This window comes from Aulonocara stuartgranti, assembly GCF_965226115.1.
Source record: "Aulonocara stuartgranti genome assembly, chromosome: 22".
In the NCBI taxonomy this organism is placed as follows: domain Eukaryota; kingdom Metazoa; phylum Chordata; class Actinopteri; order Cichliformes; family Cichlidae; genus Aulonocara; species Aulonocara stuartgranti.
Genome location: NC_138957.1, coordinates 36,088,266 through 36,113,161, shown reverse-complemented (window position 1 = coordinate 36,113,161; position 24,896 = coordinate 36,088,266). Strand labels below are relative to the sequence as shown.

At 42.3% G+C, this 24,896-nt stretch overlaps 1 protein-coding gene across 1 annotated transcript; it reads left to right on the top strand.

Annotated features, from left to right (window-relative positions):
* Positions 1-1,580: 1,580 nt before the first annotated feature.
* Positions 1,581-24,023, top strand: LOC309698167 (uncharacterized protein; the record flags this gene model as incomplete). The annotated part of the gene is made up of 9 exons (XM_082520473.1): positions 1,581-4,230; positions 4,618-4,746; positions 16,779-16,988; positions 17,847-17,957; positions 18,562-18,609; positions 19,222-19,332; positions 19,412-19,516; positions 19,772-19,911; positions 23,874-24,023. Exons 1-9 carry the CDS (start codon positions 4,074-4,076, stop codon positions 24,021-24,023), a joined length of 1,161 nt encoding a protein of 386 aa, XP_082376599.1. The 5' UTR covers positions 1,581-4,073.
* Positions 24,024-24,896: the final 873 nt, after the last annotated feature.

The window sequence follows — 24,896 nt, the reverse complement described above, 5'->3', positions numbered from 1 at the left end:
GATTATATTAACAAACGTGACAGGAAACTGAAGGTAACAAGATATTTTACCATTTCTGCTTTTAGCATATTTGCATTGGGATCTTTTTTTTACCCACCCAGTTCAAGTGCATAGTTATAGCTGAAGTGGCTGCTATATGACAAACATGTTATAGTGAGACAAAAACATAACATTTAGATTGGACCCCATAACAGTGGCAGGCAGCCTGCATGCTTCTACCAGTAGTTGGACCGGATCTGCCCACAGTTTTTCCTATCTTTGGAAGGCTGACACTCCACTGTTTTCCTCAGCTGTCAATGAGTGATAAACATCAATCTTTATTTACTCTGGAAAGTGTCATAAAACTTTGTGAAAGGAGTCAGGGAAGCTCAGCCATACTGAGGTTTGAAGATAGGTTGAAATGTTGGTAGTTGAAGTCAAAGTAAACTTTAATATCTCTGCTATATAAAGTTCAGTTTAAAGAGAGACGAGACAACGAGGCTCCAGTTCCATACAGTGCAAGAGAAAACAATAAATCTAGGAAGAATAAGAATAATAATAAGAATAAATATATATATACTTTGAGACTGAGGTAAGGGGAGCAAATAGACACATATACTAGTGTATATTTACTTTACTTTAGTGTATAGTGCTGTGTTTTTGCCACTGTTAACCATGGTTAGCCTCCGTTAGCTGCTGTTAGCTTTGGTTGGCCTTTGTTAGCTGCGGTTAGCCGTGGTTAGCCTCTGTTTGCTGTTCTTAGCTGTGGTTAGCCTCCGTTAGCTGCTGTTAGCTTTGGTTGGCCTTTGTTAGCTGCTGTTAGCCGTGGTTAGCCTCTGTTAGCTGCGGTTAGCCGTGGTTAGCCTCTGTTTGCTGTTCTTAGCTGTGGTTAGCCTCTGTTAGCTGCTTTTAGCCTTTGTTAGCTGCTGTTCACTATTGTTAATCAAGCTTTCTTTCTTTCTTTGTTGGGCTTTAACGTTGAGTGAATAAAGCCTCCTATTATGTGAGAATGAAATCAAACTATTTACCAAAGTGTAAGTGTGATTTTTAGAACACTTGAGCCTAACATCTGCTGGTATAATAATAGCTTATACCATGCTGTTAGGGTTGCCAACCGTCCCTTAAAAAACGGAATCGTCCCGTATTTAGAAACAAAAGTACACGTCCCGTATTGAGCTAATAAGCGACGCACTTTGTCCCGTAATACAGTGAGAATCAAAAGTAGTCTATAAATGTTTATGGAATTAACGCTTTGTTTGAAAACATAATTCCCAGCCCCTCTCCTGCTTTGTGACCAATGAGCTGACAGCACACTTATGACAATTCGAGTATGACAATTCAGATTACCGCTCATCTCATTGGTCGAGGAAAGGTCGCTTACGGAGAAAATACCGGAAGACAACAGATGACCACAACAAGAAGCATGGCCAACAGGGAAACAAACGCCGTCACTGCGGTGCAAGTCTCGGACAACAGTACACCTAAAGCTGGGCAGACACTGTGCGATTTTTTCAGTCGCGTTATTCAGCTCCTGCTCAAACTGCACGATTGACTCACAGGGGTTAGAAGTTCATAGGTCACGATGCAGGTCTCACACTATACTGCCCGATGCTCTGATGCGACCTGAGTGCTCACACTGTGCGTCCATAAAATTAAGGTTATAACAGAAAATCTGTCGCTCGCTCTCTCTGTCTTTCACTCACACAGACACACCACCACCATCAACTTTGCTAAATTGCTAATGAAAAACATTGATCAGGCAGCTGTGATTTAGCAGCAGAGTAAATCCAACTATTTTCACGGTTGTTGTGGTCGTGATAATTTTGTGAGGCCACATGGAAAAGGCTCGGATGAGCTTTCCAAAGTTCCACAAGTTGTGCCTCCATCGCTTGTGTCCAGATCACACGCTGCACAGCCGTGCTGCTCCATCTTTTTCACGGCATTTTACGTGTTTGCGCGCGAGCAGTGTGAGCGGCTCACGAGCGATTGATGATCGGGAGCTGGTCGTGAGGTGTTAATCACTTCTCGTTACCCCACGTATACTACACGACGCACGATGAAGGCCAAAATCGGTCCGATCACTCAAAAATCGGCTCAAAATGGGCCTAAAACCGCACAGTGTGAGCCCAGCGTTAGAGCAGCAATGTTTGTTCCCCTCAGAGAAAGGGAAGAATGGGAAAAGGAAAACACCTGGCTGGAAAAAGTTAATATGGGCATGTGCAGTGAATATCAGCGCTATGTGGCCAGAAGTGTGATAATATAATTTATTTTGTGTAATAAACGACTGCAAGGATAGATGATTACAACAAATAGATGACTAATACATAAAAGTAATACATAGATGAATAATGATGATGAGTTAAGATGCGTAATCATGGGAACAAGCGGGTTTTCAAATGGGAGCAGCTGATTAGCTTTAGAAAAGCTGAAATAATACCTCAACTGAAGCCAATTGTACTAAATGCACTAAATGTGCACTGTTACAAGAATATTTTTCTTTCTATTGTTTTCTATTATTTTAAGTTAAGCAGGACAGAGTTCTTTTAAAGAAAGATTTACTTATATTCTCAAAAGTTAAGCATGACAGGCTTCTGTTTAAGAAGGAGACCTGTTTTACTGTGTTAATGTTGTCATTTTGAGCTAAAAATAAATGGCTAAATGATCATTTGTTTCACATGTGTTCATATCACAAAGAATATGCATCTACTTAAATCAAATTCAAGTCAAAGGGTTAAAAAAAATAATTTCACACACAAAAAAAGAGCTACCACACTAGGAAGGGTGAACTGGGTTGCCCGGCCCTGGCCACGAGGTGTCCCTTATTTATTTTTCAGGGAGTTGGCAACCCTACATGCTGTTGTTATGTTTGCTGTCCTTCTCTTGTTCCTTTGCGATGAGCGGGTTGCATGTCTAATCTGCTGACAATAAGTAATTGTTACAATATCAAGAAAAAATAAGTATGTCTATGCACGTTTCATGTGTTAGACTCCTGACTTCAGCTCAGGAGATGAGGCATGAAGTGAGGATGAGGAGGAGCATTTTATTAAGATTCTGTTCAGGTTTTCACTTCTTCTTCTTCTTTCGGTGTTATTCCGAGCGAGCCCCTCCAAGATGTAATCTAGTTTGCACTCAGAGGTCTTATTCTGAGTATTCACGGCAGCCGTAAGCTTCTCCAAGATCTTATCCGTGCTGCACTCAATGAGCCCATTTTGAGAAACTCACGCCTCGTCCCATCATTTCAATCCCAGCGGGCAGCCTTGTGGGGGTTTGAACAGCCGGTTCCGCTTTTTTAATTCTTCGATAAGTCAGGGCCAAGCCAGCTCCGATCAGCAAGGACCCTGTTATCATGGTTCTGAATACGTAGATATCTTCAGCACTCAGGCTCACCCGAGCCCAGACTTCTCGTTGAGAAAAGGGTGTCAATTGCATTCAGGGACCAGTTGATCAAATCCATAATTCCTCTTTTAGGTTTTAGAGAACAGACTGTGAGAGAATGTTCCAGGGAAAGTAATACAAAAAACACGAGACTAGAGAAGGACATAAGAGGCTAAGCAGGGAAGCTAAGGGAGAGGAGGAGGAGGGGAGGAGAAAAGTGCGACCTCCTTCGTCAAGAGCAAGTGTTAAAACTTAACATGTTTTTCTATCAGGCAAAAGAAAAAGGTGTTGCTGACAAAGAGACATTTCCTGCTTTGTGCACACTGTGAGCATGAGGTGTGAATGTGGTTGTGGTTTGTTTCACCATGAGCTCACCTTTAGTTGAACAAAGAAAAATGAAATTATTTTTGTTTCATGCAAAATGTTTTCACACTTTTCTGAGTGGCTTTGCACATATAAATACAATGAAATGTTCTATTTGTGTGTTCCACCACACTGGAGGTTTTTATTCACATTAATTAAATGACAGTTTAGGTCTGTGGTTCTTTGCATGCTGCCACTTCCTCAAAGCTTCTTCCTGTCTGAAAGCAGACAGAAGGCTGGACAAGAAACACTGAGAGCAGCATCAGTACAGAACAGCTTGATATCTACCAGGGTCAGTACTGCAGAACTGTTAGAGTACAGCTTAAACTCCTGCTCAGCGTCTCCATCCTCTCACGATGTCCTCAGATATTTATGCTGAACCAGATCTATCAAAGAAGGTGAGATACAGCAGAAAGGAGGACGGAGCAGAGTGGGAGCAGAGGGAGGTGGATATCTACGAGAGTGCAGATGAGATGAGAGATAGTTATGATCATTTTCAATCGGAGGAAGGAGGTAAGTCAATTATAAAAACAAATGTACTGTAGAGTTTGTAGAGCTCTGTGAACGGGAAATTTATTTACACACTTTAGTCACAGCGCAGATGTTATATTTCTTTTGTTTTTGGCTAAGCTGATACAACCTCAACCGCAGGTCTATTAAGCCTTTCATGCATGAATTACTTTTCAAAGAGTTTTTTACATGTCCACTTAGGTGGACAACATACATTTGAAATTAAGTGTTTGGTATGGAGTGACGCATCAGTGTCCAATGTAGTGGTTTAGGTGTAAGTAGACCATCAACACTGACACAAATACAAGACAGCCTGTAGTGACCACTATGTGTTAATCACAGACTGACAGGAAATAAGCACAAACCAACATCCACACTGCTTTCTAACAGGACCACAGACTCTGAATCCTCCTTCAGTCCTGAAGGGCTCTTTCAGATGTGCTACACTGGGTCTAAGAGTGCTGTGCCTCCTGATGTTAGCTGGGATCATCATCCTGTCCATATGCTGTAAGATAAGATACAACCTCTGAACTTCTCCTGCAAATGAATGTATGACTGATACTGAATCCCAGCAGCCAACAAACATGCAGCTTCACAACCAGAACGTGTCCTTCTGCCACAGCAAATACAGGAAGTACATGAAGCCAACACAGAAGCAGCAAAAACTGCAGTTCCTTTAATGACCACTGGAGGCTGATGCTGAAAGCGAGTCAGTCCCCACAGACTCCCATGTTAAAATGAGCACCTTTGCTGCAGTAAAAACATGTTTCCATTCAGGACCAAATGAGTTTTGGTCTCTAAGGATAGTTTCCTCTTCATAAAAACTGCACGGTGGCATTTTAAATGGAATTCTCTGATCAATAATATGAGCTGCTGTGTGGTACAGCCTGACCAACACGTTGGTTTTGCTGACTGAGCTTCTAGTATTTCATCAGTCTGTTACTTAGCACTGATTAGCAGGTGTGTGTCTGTGTGCATGATTCCTGGTTCATATCTTGTGTGTGTTGTGGAGTGAATGTTCTTGTTGTTCCTTCAAACTCTTCACTCAACACGGTGATTCTGTGATTATCTCAACAAAGCAGACAGGCAGCAGCATCTGCTGCAGACTGGACACTGATGTTTTGGAAGATAGATCAGCAATACATGAGTTGAGCTATTTTCCAACAGCCCCACAAACTGAATGTAAAGAAAAGCAGAAATCCTCCTTTGAATGAACAGCTGTGCTTGAACTCTCTTCATCTGCAGTCTGTGATGACGTTCAGTTACAACAAGTCAGTTTGAAGGAATCAGGATTGAAACATGTTCAAAGCAGCGACCGACACATTTCACTTTGTTCAATTTGTCTTCATGTTTTTGTGCTGTAATGTTTCTTTTCTCACAGAACAAAAAGTGTTTCAGAGAATTCCTGTCTCTTCTTCTTTGGTGTTTGTAAAACTTCAGAACATATGAAGGAAGAAGCTTCAGTAAATATGACCTGATAGACACACATTTCAAAGTGATGTCTGTAAACAGCTGACAAAACAGTTTCAAACAGCAGAAAGTCAGCTCTGACTTCTTTTTATTCTCCATTTTTACAGCAGGAAGATTTCATATTCATCAAAGCTTGAAAGCTGTTTTAGTGTGCATGATGATTCTCAGAGAAAAGTCTAAAGGAGGGAAAGTGGGCGAGAAACCTGGGAAAGAAATACAGCAAATATTGGAAATATTCCAAAAGAGACGCATATTTATATGAATGTGACAATAGTTATGAGTTTAGTCCAGTTTCATATCAGATTTGATCTCTCTGACAGGTTCTGGGAACAGGATGGTCAGATCCTTATTCTGGTCACTATGGAGTCTGCTGTGACTATAATAGGAAATGGACGGGGTCATATTATTCTGAATCAAAGACCTTCATCTGTGAGAGATGAGTTTGGTGCTTTGATGTAAATGTTTGAATAATCCAACCAAAGACACCTCACTATGAAATGTCCTGCATGAGCCTCAGACTCAGCTTACAGTCTTTACTTGTTCATTCTGCATCATATATTGATTACATATATTGTCCCTCTGTGCTCTGTGCTGTACAGTAAGGTTGGAAGTCATCCACACAAAACCTTGAAGTACTTCATTACTCTGTAGTTCCAGCAAATTGTTCTAATAAAAGTCAAAGTGCAGCTTGTCTTTACTTTGCTTTACTTGGTTTATTCATCAGTCTGTTGGTCCTAAAACTACAGTTCTTGGTCTTGTTTCAAAAAGTTCAGAAAAAAATATGTTTGATTAATAAGAATTTTAAAGGTTCTGATCAGCTGGAACATCAGAAGGACATTTTTAAACCTCTGTGTATGTGAAAGTGACAGAAAGACATTAAATGTTAATTGTGTTATGTGAGTCATATATATTTAGTTTTGCATTTTATATGGAAGTTGTATTTAATTTTTGTATGATGGATTTGAAAAACAAATATTTCACATAAAGCTTTAAGTGTTGATGACTTTAATTACAGATAAATTAACTTACTCAGTAACTTATTGGTTGAATTGTAAACGAGAGAAAACGGCTTCAGAGCTCTAAGTGTCGCTATATTAAAGGTTCAACATTTAACTTGGAGACACTTTGAAATATTTCAAAACATCAACTCTCCTGCTTGTCTGACATTAAGACTTGGATGACTCTTAACTTCTTACACCTTAATGAAAGCAAAACTGAAGTCATTGTGTTTGGGCTTCCTAAAGATCCCAACTTCTCTCTTGACTTTTTGGGACCCCTAACCTCCGATTGCACTTCTTCCATTAAGAGTCTTGGAGTTATTTTTGACAATGCTTTTAAACTTGATAAACAAATCAGCTCTGTAGTTAAGGGATCTTTTTATCATTTACGGATTTTAGCCAAAGTCAAGTCTTACCTTTGCAGGAACAATCTAGAAAGAGTGGTCCATGCTTTTATTACTTCACGGCTGGACTACTGCAATTCCCTCTATGCTGGCCTAGATCGTTCCTGTCTACATCGCCTTCAACTGGTGCAGAACGCTGCCGCTCGCCTGTTGACCGGTTCAAAAAAAAGAGACCACATCACTCCGGTTCTCTGCTCTCTCCACTGGCTCCCAGTTGCTTTTAGGATTGATTTTAAAATCTTACTGCTGGCTTTTAAGGTTTTAAATGGCACTGCACCTTCTTACCTGTCAGAACTCCTTAGTACTTATCGCCCCAGGAGATCTTTGAGGTCAGCCGATCTGATGCTTTTAGATGTTCCCAGGTATAAATTAAAGACAAAGGGAGAGAGGGCGTTTGCTGTGGCTGCACCCAGACTGTGGAACAGTTTACCTCCTCACGTCAGATTCTCCAAAAGCCTAGAAACTTTTAAAACTGCTCTTAAAACTCACCTCTTTTCATTGGCTTTTAGAAAGGTTTAATTTATTTGTTTATTTATTTTTTATTTGAACAGCGAGGTGTTTTACGAAATTGTGTTCTATTGTATTTTTATCTGTATTTACTGTACAGCACTTTGGTCAGCCTTGGTTGTTTTTAAATGTGCTCTATAAATAAACTTGACTTGACTGACTTGACTAACAGAATATAAAGAAAACATCTCTGATGTGATGTTCAACACATCTATATATGAACTGAAGTTAGCATCCTCTAAGCAGCTAATGCCAGCCTGTACTAGGGTTGCCAACTCCCTGAAAAATAAATAAGGGACACCTCGTGGCCAGGGCCGGGCAACCCAGTTCACCCTTTCCAGTGTGGTGAATTTTGTAGCTCTTTTTTTTGTGTGTGAAATTATTTTTTAACCATTTGACTTGAATTTGATTTAAGCAGATGCATATTCTTTGTGATATGACCATATGGGAAACAAATGATCATTTAGCCATTTATTTTTAGCTCAAAATGACAACATTAACACAGTAAAACAGGTCTCCTTCTTAAACAGAAGCCTGTCATGCTTAACTTTTGAGAATATAAGTAAATCTTTCTTTAAAAGAACTCTGCCCTGCTTAACTTAAAATTATATAAATTAATATAAAACAATAGAACAAAAATATTCTTGTAACAGTGCACATATAGTGCATTTAGTACAATTGGCTTCAGTTGAGGTATTATTTCAGTTTTTCTAAAGCTAATCAGCTGCTCCTGTTTGTAAACCCGCTTGTTCCCATGATTACGCATCATAACTCATCATCATTATTCATCTATGTATTACTTTTATGTATTAGTGATCTATTTGTTGTAATCATCTATCCTTACAGTTGTTTATTACACAAAATAAATTATATTATCACACTTCTGGCCACATAGAGCTGATATTCACTGCACATGCCCATATTAACCTTAACCAGAGGGTTTAAACAACAAACAGTGTTTACATACCATATCTGCTTCTGCCGTGGCCTGGTGGACAAAAAATTGGTTAAGGGTTCCCCGAGCTTTCACGCCCCTCATGTTCTTCATGTGCCCACCACTAGAAGCATGCCTATGGAAAAAGTGCGCCGGCACACAGTGCAGTGCGCTTTATAGGTGTTATCGTGCACTTTTCCAGCCAGGTGTTTCCCTTTTCCCATTCCTCCCTGTACTTTTGCAGCCTTTTTTTTCTTTCTCTGAGCGAACAAACATTGCTGCTCTAATGCTGGGCGCACACTGTGTGAATTTTGGCCCATTTTGAGACGATTTTTGAGTCATGCGACCGACTTGGTGATCGGCCCGATTTTGGCCTTCATCGTGCATCGTGTAGTATACGTGGGATAACGAGAAGCACACTGCTCACGCGCAAACACGTAAACGTCGGTGAAAAAGACTGAGCAGCATGGCTGTGCAGCCTGTGATCTGGACACAAGCGATGGAGGCACAACTTGTAGAACTTTGGAAAGCTCATCCGAGCCTTTTCCATGTGGCATCACAAAATTATCACGACCACAACAACCATGAAAATAGTTGGATTTACATGCTGCTCAATCACAGCTGCCTGATCATGTTTTTCATTAGCAATTTAGCAAAGTTGATGGTGGTGGTGTGTCTGTGTGAGTGAAAGACAGAGAGGGAGAGCGACAGATTTTCTGTTATAACCTTCATGTTATGGAGGCACAGTGTGAGCACTCAGGTCGCATCAGAGCATCGGGCCGTATAGTGTGAGACCTGCATCGTGACCTACCAACTTCTAACCCCTGCGAGTCAATCGTGCAGTTTGAGCAGGAGCTGAATAACGTGACTGAAAAAAATCGCACAGTGTTTGCCCAGCTTTAGGTGTACTGTCGTCCGAGACTTGCACCGCAGTGTCGGCGTTTGTTTCCCTGTTGGCCATGCTTCTTGTTGTGGTCACCTGTTGTCTTCCGGTATTTTCTCCCTAAGCGACCTTTCCTCGACCAATGAGATGAGCGGTAATCTGAATTGTCATACTCGAATTGTCATAAGTGTGCTGTCAGCTCATTGGTCACAAAGCAGGAGAGGGGCTGGGAATTATGTTTTCAAACAAAGTGTTAATTCCATTAACATTTATAGACTACTTTTGATTCTCACTGTATTACGGGACAAAGTGCGTCGCTTATTAGCTCAATACGGGACGTGTTCTTTTGTTTCTAAATACGGGACGATTCCGTATTTTAAGGGACGGTTGGCAACCCTAATCGCATAACCACTTAGCTGGCCGCGGCTGAACTAGCAGGCTCAAGAAAGGAAAAAACACTAAACACTCATAATAACCAAAACTGTCACAACATTGCAATACTATGAAAACACATCTTAAACATAATTAAACACATTTACTACTATTCTGACTGGTTAGTTGTTTTTTTGTCACAGTGCATTGAACTGCAATAGCGGTGCTATGTGAGCTAGGCTAACTCACCAGAATAGTTCAAAAGGCTCGAAGAAACACTCCGACTCCTTCGAGGTAGGTACCCGTCTTTGGTTCACCGCTAACGACAGCTCTCTCACAAATATTAATTGAACCTCTTTTCTCTCTTTCAACTGGGAAAAACCGTGCTCCGCGGCAGCATGGAGGTTTTCCTTGCCGTCTTTGTTCTTCTACACCACACCTTCACGCGCACCGAGATGCAGGTGATGCCTTCAGGGCAAGCCCGGGAATTAAACTATCAGACGAGAACTACGATGCATTCAAAGAACCCTGTACTTCTGATTGCTGTAAATCTTACGAGGGTTACATTTGTTTCTTTTTTCATTCAAGCTGAAGTCCGGGACAAACTGTGTTCCTTTTCAAATCAAATCAAATGACTTTTATAGTCACATCACATGTGCAGGTACACTGGTACACTACATGTGAGTGAAATTCTTGTGTGCGATCTTCACAAGCAACAGAGGTGTGCAAAAATACAATACCATAAGAACAAGCAAAATATAAGAATGGCTAAATCTGAGAATTATATGAATAAATATATGTACAATATGAATGTGTATACTAAATGTGTTTTTCTACGTGTGTGTACATATGTGTGTGTGTGTGTGTGTGTGTGTGTGTGTGTGTGTGTGTGTGTGTGTGTGTGTGTGTGTGTGTGCGTGCGTATGTACATATTTTACAAATTAAATAGAGTAAACAATAAGATAAAATACATAAAATATACAGAGGTTGGTAATTGGACATGTGCAAAACAAGTGGCATTTATATACAGTGTGGAGTGCATAATGTTGAAGTTCCAGTAGTGAAGCTGAGGTGTCTATGAAGTGTTCAGCAGTCTGATGGCCTGATGGAAGAAGCTGTCTCTCAGTCTGCTGGTTCGGGACCGGATGCTGCAGAACCTCCTTCCTGATGGAAGCAGTCTGAACAGTTTATGGCTGGGGTGACTGGAGTCCTTGATGATCCTCCCCGCTTTCCTCAGGCACCGCTTCCTGTAGATGTCCTGGAGGGACGGAAGATCACCTCCAATTATCCGTTCAGAGCACCGCACTACTCTCTGGAGAGCTTTACGGTTGTAAGCGGTGCTGTTGCCGTACCAGGTGGTGATGCATCCAGTGAGGATGCTCTCAATGGCACAGTGATAGAAGGTCCTGAGGATGCGGGGGCTCATGCCGAATCTTTTCAGTCTCCTGAGAAAGAAGAGGCGCTGCTGCGCCTTCTTCACTGTTTTGTTTGTGTGTACTGACCACGTAAGATCCTCAGCCAGATGTACACCAAGGAACCGGAAGCTGCTCACTCTCTCCACAGCAGCGCCGTTGATGGTGATGGGGGTGTGTACTTCTCTGCACCTCCGGAAGTCCGCTATCAACTCCTTTGTCTTTGCGACGTTGAGGGTGAGATGGTTGTCTTGACACCAGTGGGTCAGGGCGCTGACCTCCTCCCTGTAAGCCGTCTCATCACCGTTGGTGATAAGACCCACCACTGTAGTGTCGTCCGCAAACTTCACAATGATGTTGGAGTTGTTAGTGGCTGTGCAGTCGTAGGTGTAGAGTGAGTACAGGAGAGGGCTCAGTACACACCCCTGTGGAGCACCAGTGTTCAGTGTGATGGGGGATGAGGTGATGCTGCCCAGTCTGACCACTTGGCGTCTGTCAGACAGGAAGCTAAGGATCCAGCTGCAGAGGGAGCTGCTCAGTCCTAGATCCTGCAGTTTCCTGTCCATCTTCGAGGGAACGATGGTATTGAATGCTGAGCTGTAATCTACAAACAGCATCCTCACATACGTGTCTCTCTTCTCCAGGTGTGACAGGGCAGTGTGTAGTGTCAGGGCTATGGCATCATCAGAATCAGAATCAGAATCGTGTTTATTGGCCAAGTATATGTGCAGACACATACAGGGAATTTGGTTCCGGTAGATGGTGGCTCTCAAGCACAGCAATGTAAATCACACACACACACACACACACACACGCACACACGCACACACGCACACACACACAGACACACACGTGTCTATATATACACATTACACATACATACACAAAGCTGAGTTAAACCAACTATAAATAACGAATCTAAACTTATATACATAAAATACAGAAGTGAATGAGGTGGAATGAATACTACAAAATGTACATAAGGTGCAGTTGCAGTCTGGCAGTGGAAGCAGTGTGACAGGTCAACTGTTAAGAAGGGAGATGGCGAGGGGAAAGAAACTGTTCCTGTGTCGGGTGGTCCTGGTCTGCAGGCTTCTGTACCGTCTGCCAGAGGGCAGCAGATCAAAAAGTCTGTGTGCAGGGTGTGAGGGGTCTGCGATGATTTTCCCTGCCCGTTTCCTGGTTCTTGAGAGGTACAGATCCTGGATGGAGGGCAGGGGGGCGCCGATGATCCTTTCTGCTGCCCGTACAGTCCGCTGCAGTCTGCTCCTGTCCTGTTTAGTGGCTGCTCCATACCAGACTGTGATGGAGGAGCACAGGACAGACTCAATGACCGCAGTGTAGAACTGGATCAGCAGCTCCTGTGTCGACTGTACTCCCCCAGTTGTCTCAGGAAGTACATCCTCTTCAAGGAACTTGAAGATCTTCACAGCTGACACAGGGCTGTCTGATATGGTGAGGGGGAGCAGAGTTGAGGGATGTCTCCTGAAGTCCACTGTCATCTCTACAGTCTTAAGCGTGTTCAGCTCCAGATTGTGCTGACTGCACCAGAGTACCAGCTGCTCAATAATAATAATAATAATAATGGATTGGATTTATATAGCGCTTTTCAAGGCACCCAAAGCGCTTTACAATACCACTATTCATTCACTCTCACATTCATACACTGGTGGAGGCAAGCTACAGTTGTAGCCACAGCTGCCCTGGGGCAGACTGACAGAAGCGAGGCTGCCATATCGCGCCATCGGCCCCTCTGGCCAACACCAGTAGGCAAGTAGGGTAAAGTGTCTTGCCCAGGGACACAACGACCAGGACAGAGAGCCCAGGGATCGAACCGGCGACCTTCCGGTTACAGATGCGATTCCCAACCCCCTGAGCCACGGTCGCCCTCAACTTCCTGCCGGTATGCAGACTCATCACCATCTTGAATGAGGCCAATGACAGTGGTGTCATCTGCAAACTTTAGGAGTTTGACAGCCGAGTTCTTGGAGGTGCAGTCGTTAGTGTAGAGGGAGAACAGTAGTGGTGAGAGGACACATCCTTGAGGGACCGGGTTTCAGAGGTGATCTCCCCCAGCCTCACTTGTTGCTTTCTGTCTGTCAGGAAGCTGGTGATCCACAGACAGGTAGCTGGTGACACGATGACCTGGGAGAGTTTGGAGGAAAGAAGTTCAGGCACAATGGTGTTAAAAGCCGAACTAAAGTCCACAAACAGGACCCTGGCATAAGTTCCCGGGCGGTCAAGGTGTTGCAGGATGTAATGCAGCCCCATGTTCACTGCATCATCCACCGACCTGTTTGCCCGGTAGGCAAACTGCAGAGGGTCCAGCTGGTGGCCTGTAATGTCTTTCAGATGGGCTAGTCGTTCGAAGGATTTCATGACCACAGACGTCAAGGCGACAGGTCTGTAGTCATTCAGTCCTGTGATGGTGGGTTTCTTGGGAACAGGGATGATGGTGGAGCGTTTGAAGCAGGAGGGAGCTTCACACAGCTCCAGGGATGTGTTGAAGATGCCAGTAAAAATGGGAGCCAGCTGTTCAGCACAGGTTTTGAGGCAGGAGGGTGAGACAACGTCTGGTCCGGGGGCTTTCCTGGGCTTCTGTTTCTGGAATAGTCGGCTCACATCCTGAGTGTGTATTCTGAGTTTCAGGGAGGAGGAAAGGGGGGTGAGAGGTATGGTGGTGGTCGTTGAGTCTGGATTGGGGAGGGTGGGGGTGGTCGTTGAGTCTTGATTGGGGAGGGGCAGGGTGAGGGGGGGAGAGGTGGACCTGTTGTGGCGGTATGCAAATTGTAGAGGGTCCAGTGAGTCGGGTAGTGCAGAGCAGATGAAGTCCCTGACCAGCTTCTCGAAGCATTTGCTTACGATGGGGGTCAGGGCTACAGGTCGCCAGTCGTTCAATGAGGAGATGGTGGAGGATTTGGGTACAGGGACGACGGTGGCCATTTTGAAGCAGGCTGGGACTACAGACAGAGAGAGGGAAAGGTTGAAGATGTGCGTGAACACTCCAGACAGCTGAGCCGCGCATGACCTGAGGACGCGGCCGGGAATCCCGTCCGGACCAGTAGCTTTGCGTGCGTTCACCTTCCTGAAGCACTTCCGCACATCCTCCTCAGACACAGTGTGCGCACTGACGTCATTTACCGCGTAATATTTTCTCTGAATGTGGGACGATTCCGTTTGTACGGGACGGCAACTCTACTAACTAACCTTATGAACATCCACCTGCTGGCCTCTGTGGAAGCTCCGCCACAGCCACCACCAAACAACTGAGTTATTTTGACACATCGGCCAGCATCTGGCCAATCCAACACCTTTCATTGTTTATACCGTTACTAAAAAAATGAAATAAATAATCATCGGCCGTAAAAACAAAAAATCACCGCCAGTCCAGCTGTGGTTACTAACAAGAAAATGCACTCGCGTTACTATTTTTCAACAAACAGACGGTTGAAGCTGTGTTCAGCTTACTGCATCTTATATCAGTTGCACGTAAGTAGCTGTAAGTAATCTGGATGCTACAGATTGCCCACGGACAGCAATCACTTTCTGGTAGACGATCAGTTTTTGGCACAACACCTGGAGCTCAGGGGGCAAAACAATGGCACGAGTGCTGCTGTTTGACTGAGGAAAAATAAAGTAGTCGTGGTAAGCCAATCACATGACCACTTCAAGATGACAAAGCAACAAGGTTTGTAAATTGTGCCACGTAAAACCAGAGTCATGATAAACAATATATACGCAGCGTTTTTCCCTCAATAGTTTCGTCACGTTTGCTGTCTAAGGACAGCGCAGCGAGACCTCTCTGCTTATGAACAAAAAATAAAAAAAAAACAAAACAAAAACATCCATTTTGTGTTGGTGGAAAAATGCACCATGTCGACCAATTAAAAAATGATATGGCAACATGACATTTGGTTGTTTAGGAAGAGGGAGATGTTTTAGGAGTGACAGAGAGAGAGAGAGAGATTTGTGACGTTTAGTGTGTTTGGAGTGTGTGGTTAGTGTGTTGTCTTGTGTAGTTAGTGTGTAGTGTTGTGGATAGTTTTGTGTTGTGTGTCAGAACAATGAGGCGACTGCTGTCTCCAGGTAGAAACAGGAGTGTCACACCTGCTGCTGTCAGACCTGCAGGTATCAGGCTGTGATGTTTCCTTTATAGTGGACAGAAATATTTGGCACAAATAATTTGTGTGACATCTTGTTGAAGAACAGCTGATTGTTCTGTAAATAGTTTGAAATGGTTATTTAAAAAATCAAGGTAAAATTAAATGGATGCAAATAACTTTGTTTGCAAAACTTGTGCATAGGATTTTAAAATTGACAGTTTATATTTGCATTTAAAGTTATGAAATATGATCATTAAACATGTTTGTGGTTGTTACAGTTTTTTGTCTGATTTTGATCAGTTGTGTTAATACAGTTTGTCAAAATGAAAACATGACTGTAAATTCAGACACGTGAGGTTGTGCTGAAGAGAATGAGACCAAACAAGGCAAGTAAATAGTTTTTAAAGGTGAAATGTGGAGGAAACATCAAAAGTAGTTAAAAATGGATTATACCCTGGACCCCAGAGAGTTAAACATTTTTTTAAAGTAACACAAAAGTTACTTTTCAAGTAATTAATTACTTTTAGAATCTAGTAACTCAGTTACTTTTTGAAGAAGTAACTAGTTACTATAATTAATTACTTTTTCATAGGAACTTTCCTGACACTGCTATCTACACACTCCAAACACACTAAACATGACAAGTCTCTCACATCTCAAGACTCGCTGTCAACCTCTCTCTCTCTCTCTCTCTCTCTCTCTCTCTCTCTCTCCCTCCCCCCCCCCCCCCCCCCCATTTTATCTCGGCTGTAACATCTGATGATGTCAAATGAGGACACGAGGATGCGTGGCACATTACATGTTGCACAACGTATTCGTGAGTTTCATATCAGATAAGAAAAATATTTTCAGAAACCGTTCAGATGCACTTTTATCATTTTGTCCTATAAATTTGTTCCATCATGTGACTCGGCTGTCATATAAACACGTCTGTGTTCTTATTTAGTCACAGATCAGATCATCACATCTGTCAGGACAGAAAGACTAGCAGCAGTAAAAAGTACTGCAGAGGCTCAGGTTCATGTTCAGCCCAGGCTCTGTGCTGCAGCTCAGCCCCTCTCTCTCCACTTTCTTTACTGTTTCAATGGTCTCTGTCCAAAAAACAAGAACAAAGAAATATCTGTGAAAAAGTAGAGTTCATAAACTCAAACCATGAATAAAATAAAATGCAAACATTTTATTTTGAAGGAAATTTAGTTTAATTTGTTGAATAAACCCAGAAAGTTGATTCTGTTTATCTGGACTTTGTGTTATCAGTTTTAATTCTAACTATGAACAAAATGTGGTTTAGCTTTTCCTGTCATGACGTCTGTACCTCCTGTTGAAAGCAGCTCACAGAGAGACAGAGACAGCGAAGCGACAGCAGCATCAGAATACAGAGGACCAACATTTACTTATGATTTACTGCAGAATCAGAATCAGCTTCACATAGAAAAGCTCCAGTTAACAGAGAAACACAGCGACTGAGTGACGGCTCTGCTGCACAGGAAACTGACACTGCTGAAAACTGAGCATCTTAAAATGTCTTCCATCATTGATGAGGATCCAGAGTTGAGCATGAATGTGAAATACAGCAAAGGAGAGGACAGAGGAGAGAGACTGGAGGGACTGGTCCTCCTCCATGAGAATGTGGACTCCTGCACAGACCGTCAGGTCCATGTTTCAACACAGGACGGAGGTAAGTATCAAATACTGAGGCATCAGGAATCAGGAGAGACTGTTTCCATCTTCTCAATAAAATATCAAACTAATACAGATCCATCAAAGCTTTTGGATCCAGAGACTCAGTTTATTCATGGTGTGGAGGAAAGTTCAAGCTTTGGTGAAGGTGTGCAGTCTCTGCTCTTATCATGGTTTATATGTTTCTATATTTTTTAATGTTTTCTGTTTATTTAGAGAATAAATGATAAAAAGTGTCTAGTTTAAAGTATCAGTGTGTTATTTTAGTAAGTGTAGAAACAAGCTGACAGAAAAGTGTTGGAGGAGTTATCTCACAGATCAGTGGTGAAGGCAGAAATATAAGAAACAAGGAAGTGTTGCTCGACACTGTGGAGCGAGTATAACCACAGAAACTACTCGAAGCACACTTGTCACAGCTAGTTTTAGCTGACAGGAAATCAGACCAATGAATAACAACTCTGTTTTCATTTCAGCAAATCATGGAGATATTGTTTTAATGACATAATATTCATGTTATAATAACCAACATTGTCCTCATGATCTGGTCTTTGTGTGAAACACGCTGATACACATTCGTCTGTTTCTGAGTCACATCAAAGCGTTTCTCTGTCAATCAGAGTCTCTGTTCTCACATATGTAAAAGTCACCTGAAGACAAACATGTGACAAAGTCTCCTGTAAATATCAAAACTGCTGGAATGAACTTGTTCAGCTCATCATCAGGTCGGCTGCAGGTGGAAAGTCTTTCTGACGATAAACCAATAAAATACGCTTGAAAAAATGGGAAACAAATTATGATTAAAACATGTTTAATAATTAAATTAACAAATTCTTTTCTCTCCATTTTGCCTTCGTAGAAATAAAAGCCCAGAAGAAGCTTCCAGCTGTGAAAAGAAGCCGTTTCAGAGCTGTTGAAGTGAAGCTGGTGGTTCTGTATCTGCTGATTCTGGCTGGAATCACAACACGCTGTGAGGAGTTTTATTATCATGCTCATGATACACTCCCATGTTAAAATGAGCACCTTTGCTGCAGTAAAAACATGTTTCCATTCAGGACCAAATGAGTTTTGGTCTCTAAGGATAGTTTCCTCTTCATAAAAACTGCACGGTGGCATTTTAAATGGAATTCTCTGATCAATAATATGAGCTGCTGTGTGGTACAGCCTGACCAACACGTTGGTTTTGCTGACTGAGCTTCTAGTATTTCATCAGTCTGTTACTTAGCACTGATTAGCAGGTGTGTGTCTGTGTGCATGATTCCTGGCTCATATCTTGTGTGTGTTGTGGAGTGAATGTTCTTGTTGTTCCTTCAAACTCTTCACTCAACACGGTGATTCTGTGATTAGCTCAACAAAGCAGACAGGCAGCAGCATCTGCTGCAGACTGATGCAGGTGCAGCCACACTATGTTAGACAGTGGCCGTCTGTCATTGTGCGACTAGTTAGTTCACTTGGTGTATTAAGCAGGTAGCTAACAAGCTAATGTTAGCTCCATTCATCTCATTGGAAAATGAAAAACTTTATTTAAATCATTTTAAATTTTAAATCTTCGGTTTTGTTGCATTTCTAACCAGATATTTTGGTGAGTTTGGAAAAAGAGCAGCTGAAGGACGAGATGGAAGGTAAGAAACTATTAAAAACTGTCAGAGTTGGAGACGGATTTGGTAACTGATTTGACATTTTGAATCAGCTTCTTGTGTTAAGATAAAAAAAAAGAAACAAACCAAATGACAGCAGCTGACCTCCCAAACTAACATAAACAGGAGAAACTGTTCACAGTCAAGGGCAGCTCAGCCCTACAAACTCCTTCAGAGTAAAACAGGAAACACACAGTGAGAGCTGTACTTCCACAGGAAGTACCTGATCACATGGAAACACCTTTGATATGAGGAAGTGTTGATTCCCACGGCAGCTTGTCTGTTCTTTCAAAAACCTAAAGATAACATCTCTGACTACAGGTGTAGAAATGCTGTTTGACTCTTCACCTTCTTCCTCCACACTGAAGCACAATTATTCTGAATCTTGTCAGTGGTTTTTGTTCACAGTTGATACGTATTTAGCTCATCAGATTTCCTGTAGTTCTAACACCTCCACCCACAGGACATGTTAAAGAACAATGGCTGCAAGTTTCTGACTCTTATTGATATTTGACAAAGCAGAGGAAGAAGATTATTTCTGTTCAACGTTTCACTCATTTTATTTTATTTTATTTTGGTTTCACTAAAATATTTCAGATGCTTTGAACAAGAGTGAAAACAAAAGACTTCATGCTAAATGTGACAAACTGAACCACGTTTACAATGACACCAAAAAGAATCACACTGAGCTGCAGGATGAACTTCAAGGTAAGCAAACACCAAGTTCTTATATCACAGATATATTTGTAGAACATTTTAACTTAATTTGAATCTTTTTACTCTAAAGGCACAAAAACCAGCCTGACTCAGTTACAGAGCCGTTATGATGAACTGAGTAAAAACCACAGTCAGCTACAGGAAGAAGTGAAGAAGCTGAAGGAGAAGATAGAAGGTAATAAAGTTTGAATAACTGATAGAAAACATCAGTGTTACACAGTGATAACCTGATTGTGTCTTTGTTTTGAATCCTAAATGTTTGATGCTGTGTAACAGTTTCTCTGTATAAATGTAAGTTTCAGTTCATTATGAATAAGAGAGAAAACCTGAGTTTAAATGAAGCATTTACAGGGAAAATGACAGGAACCAAAGATTAATGTGATACAACAGGACACAAAGTCTGACTTTAAAACATGTGTTTGACTTTAAGAGAAGTGTCCTGATCGATGGATGAGATTTGGAAGCAGCTGTTACTTTAAATCCACTGAGAACAAAACTTGGTCTGAGAGCAGGAGAGCCTGTCAGGATAAAGGAGCTGATCTGGTGATGATAAACAGCAAAGAGGAACAGGTGGGTGTGTTTGTTCATGTCTGTGTGATCTTTGATGGAGCTGACAGTGAGTTACAAAGTTCTTCATACTGTGAATTAAAGCCACACATTGATGATAAGTATACATGTGCAAACATACAGACACATAAACAAAGCAGCACATTCATTCCATCAGAAACACAACAGTTAGAAACTATGGAGGAAAATAAAGGGGAAAAGATTGAGGGAGAGCTAACCTGTAAAAATGAGTTTCAGCCGTTAACAGTCAGCTGACCTGATAGTCTGAGGAAGGCTGTTCCACAGTTTGGCTGCAACAAGCTCAAAAGCACGATGGCCTCTGGTGTTCAAATCAGAGCGAGGGACAGTTGGGAGACGCTGATTAGATGATCAGAGAGGCCGGCTGCAGTGATAAGGTCCAAGAAGCTCTGCTATATAAGCAGGGGCCTGTTCATGCACAGCTTTATATGTTCATAACAGGATTTAAAAGAGGATTCTGAATTTCACTGTAAGCCAGTGAAGAGAAGCAAGAATAGGTGAGATATGAGACTGCAGGCCAGGTTTTGTTTGCAGCCTTGCTGCTGAGTTCTGCACTAACTGCAGACCAACTATGGAGGACTGAGAAATGCAGGTGAAAAGTGAATTACAATAATCAGGCAGGAGAAAGTATGAACTCAAAGTTCCAGATGATTGAATCACAGTAAAGATTTGATCTTTGCAATATTTCTGAGCTAAAGGAAACAAGACTGGCTGACCTTTGACATGTGAGGCTCAAAATGCAGCTGTTGGTTCAAAATGATCTTTAACAGGTGATTGGATGTTACTGGTGAGGGGGACGATGTAATGACTGACCTCCTCAGAGAAACTGAGCCAAACAGCACAACTTCAGTTTGAGATGAAGGAAGTTTAAATCCATGAAGTGATGACAGAGAAGCATTCACTGAGGCAGGAGAGGCTCGACAGAAAAGCATTAGTGTGTGTGTCATCTGCACAGCAGTGCTAGGAGATCCCATTAAAACCATTAAGCAGATGTCACAGGGGCAGCATTTATAAAGAGAACAGAACTGGTCCAAGGACTGAGGCATGTGGGACTCAGATGAGGACACACGTTGATTAATATGAAGTATCTGTTTGATATTCAAAGATGGTCGCTCACAGTGGACATAGATGCTTCTTTCACTCCTCTTTCAAACCATCTGTCCTCTCTGTCCAAAATGTGAACATATCCTTAAGATGCAGATGGACTGCTGAGTCTTGTCCTGTGGAGGTGGCTCTTCTGTGTTGTGCCATGCACTTGTGAAGTGGCTGTTTGGTCTCTCCAATGTAGCGGTCTGGACATTCCTCGCTGCACTGTACAGCATACACCACATTGTTAAGCTTGTGTTTAGGAGTTTTGTCTTTTGGGTGAACCAGTTTCTGTCTGAGTGTGTTGCTTGGTCTGAAGTACACTGTGATGTCGTGCTTGGAGAAAACTCTCCTGAGTTTCTCTGATACACCGGCTACATAGGGGATGACAATGTTGTTGCGTCTGTCCTTCTTATCCTCCCTCGCTGGTGTCTGGTCTTCTTTTCTGTGCCTCTTTGCTGACTTTAAGAACGCCCATTTAGGATAGCCGCACGTTTTGAGTGCTTCCTTTACATGTGTGTGTTCCTTCTTTTTTCCTTCAGGCTGTTCTGCCTGGTGGTGTAGGGTCCTAATTACTCCAAGTTTGTGTTCCAGAGGGTGATGGGAGTCAAAGAGGAGGTACTGGTCCGTGTGTGTGGGCTTCCGGTAAACTTCGATGTTGAGTTTGCCGTTCTCTTCAATGTGCACAGCGCAGTCCAGGAAAGGCAAACAGTTGTCCTTTGTGTCTTCCCTGGTGAACTTGATGTTTTTATCCACAGCGTTAATGTGCGCAGTGAAGGATTCCACTTCTTGTGTCTTGATTTTGACCCAGGTATCGTCCACATATCTGTACCAGTGGCTGGGTACTCTTCCTTTGAAAGAGCCAAGAGCCTTTCTTGTGAAGTTGGTCCTTTCCTCCAAGGAGCTGTCTTCTTGTAGTCGTTTTCTGACAGTCTCCACGGCCTCTGTGGTGGGTATGCAAGTGAAGAGAGAGACTACATCAAAGGACACCATGGTTTCATCTGGATCCAGGGTAAGTTTCTGGACCTTGTCGGTGAAGTCGGTGGAGTTCTTGATGTGGTGTGGGGTGTTCCCCACGAGAGGAGCAAGGATGGTAGCAAGGTGTTTAGCAATGTTATAAGTGGCTGAGTTTATGCTGCTGACTATGGGTCTGAGTGGGACAGCTTCCTTGTGGATTTTAGGAAGTCCGTAGATGCAGGGTATGGCATCCCCTGGGTAAAGGCGGTGATATGTGAGGCGGTCAATAATTTTGTCCTTTTCAAAGTCTTGAAGGCAAGCTATAACTTTCTTTTTGTAGCTGCTTGTGGGGTCTCGCTTTAAGGCTTCGTAGGTATTGTTGTCACTGAGGAGAGTAGTGATCTTTGTGTGGTAATCTGTAGTGTTTAGGACCACGGTGCATCTTCCCTTATCAGCTGGTAAAACAGTGATGTTGTGGTCTTTGGTCACAATGAACCCACCCGAAACTCTGGCTGATTGGGGCCCACACCCAGTTCCACACCTTGGCTCAGGCGATTAGAGGATCATCAGGGGGTCCTTTTGTCCCTCTGTGGGGGGAAACTCCCACTAGGTTTATATCTGGGACTCTCCACCATTTGACCTTAGAACTGAAGAAGCTTCTCGGATGAGAGGTGAAACGTCTTCAAGTAACTTAAAGAAGTCCAGACGCTTTTCTTTGCAAGCTCCTTTGACTGTGTTAATAAGAGGAGCACCATCAACAGTATGAAGGCTGCAGAGAAGTCAAGCAGGACTCAAATGGAGTCTTTATCCCAGCGCAGAAGAATCTGGTTAGTAACTTTCATGAAAGCTGTTTCAGTGCTGTGGTTTGTCTGGAACCAGGTTGGAATTGATCAAAGATCTGAAGGAGCTGACGAGCAACTTGATTTAAAACAGTGGGATGTAAGGAGGGTTGATCCCACTCACAAAGACTCTGGCTGTTTGAAAGTCAGCTGAAATGAAAGGGACTGGTTTCTAATAGAGAGAAGTCAGGGGGAGATGGCAGCAGGAAGGAGTTTGAACTCCAACAACAGAACTGGAGGAGAGACTTGGGGCGGTTGAAGAGGTACAGACTTGAACTCTGACCTGATACTGTTGATGTTGCCAGTGAAGAAATCTAAAAATGTCCACAGTCATTAGAAGACATGGGAGTGACAGCAGTTTGTCTCTGGGAAGACAACACTGACTGTAAGCCTGTCAAAGATGATACATCTGTGATTGGATAGTAGGTCAGACATGTGGAAGGTCAGCGTTATGTGTGGGGCCGACAACATGATGCACTACATGAAATGATGCTGCAGTGTTCATCAATTGTGTGGCAGTGTTGTTAGAGGGATCATCAATAAGTAAATTAGACTCATCTACTAAAATGACTTTATGAACAATAACAGATGAGAGAAGATTAGAGAATCCATTCAGGAAATGATTGCAGGATTTGGGAGGTGGATCGATTACAATACAGCAAACTGGAGATTCACATTGAATTATGAAGGAGAGGAATTCAAAGCAGTTAAAGAACCAGGATTAAATGGGAACCAGTTCAGATGATCCTTAGAAACCAAGTCAACACAAAACATTGAAATAACAGAAATGTTATAAAATGAGAGAAATCCTCATAATCCAGATTATTTTTCTGATTCAATCCAACTGAATCAAATGATTTGTTAACACTGATTCCACTGCAACACTGACTGAGCTACAGGAGGAGCTGATATTCATCGATTCTTTGGCTCTTTCTGATTTCTGCACAATGGAAGAAACGTTTCATCACAGTTATTCTTCCTTCAGACATGTTCACAAGATGATGTCACTACAACAGAAGTGCTGAATTATGACTGGAGACAATATTTGTGTCTCTTCTCAAACAGGAATTTGTCAATGAACTGAACCTGAGAGGAGAGTCCTGGATTGGTCTGGAAGCTAAATGGACACCAGGAGGATATGAAGGGTCATCAGGAGGATATTATTTGCTATCTAAATGGGAATGGGTGGACGGATCAGCGCTGACAGAAACGTGAGACATTAGTTTGTTTCTATTCCAGAGTTATTATTTAGAAGTGAAACATGGATGTTTTGGAAGATAGATCAGCAATACATGAGCTGAGCTATTTTCCAACAGCCCCACAAACTGAATGTAAAGAAAAGCAGAAATCCTCCTTTGAATGAACAGCTGTGCTTGAACTCTCTTCATCTGCAGTCTGTGATGACGTTCAGTTACAACAAGTCAGTTTGAAGGAATCAGGATTGAAACATGTTCAAAGCAGCGACCGACACATTTCACTTTGTTCAATTTGTCTTCATGTTTTTGTGCTGTAATGTTTCTTTTCTCACAGAACAAAAAGTGTTTCAGAGAATTCCTGTCTCTTCTTCTTTGGTGTTTGTAAAACTTCAGAACATATGAAGGAAGAAGCTTCAGTAAATATGACCTGATAGACACACATTTCAAAGTGATGTCTGTAAACAGCTGACAAAACAGTTTCAAACAGCAGAAAGTCAGCTCTGACTTCTTTTTATTCTCCATTTTTACAGCAGGAAGATTTCATATTCATCAAAGCTTGAAAGCTGTTTTAGTGTGCATGATGATTCTCAGAGAAAAGTCTAAAGGAGGGAAAGTGGGCGAGAAACCTGGGAAAGAAATACAGCAAATATTGGAAATATTCCAAAAGAGACGCATATTTATATGAATGTGACAATAGTTATGAGTTTAGTCCAGTTTCATATCAGATTTGATCTCTCTGACAGGTTCTGGGGAACAGGACAGTCAGATCCTGATTCTGGTCACTATGCAGCCTGCTGTGACCGTGATGGGAAATGGACACAGTCATATTATCCTAATTCAATGACCTTCATCTGTGAGAAATGAGTTTGGTGCTTTGATGTAAATGTTTGAA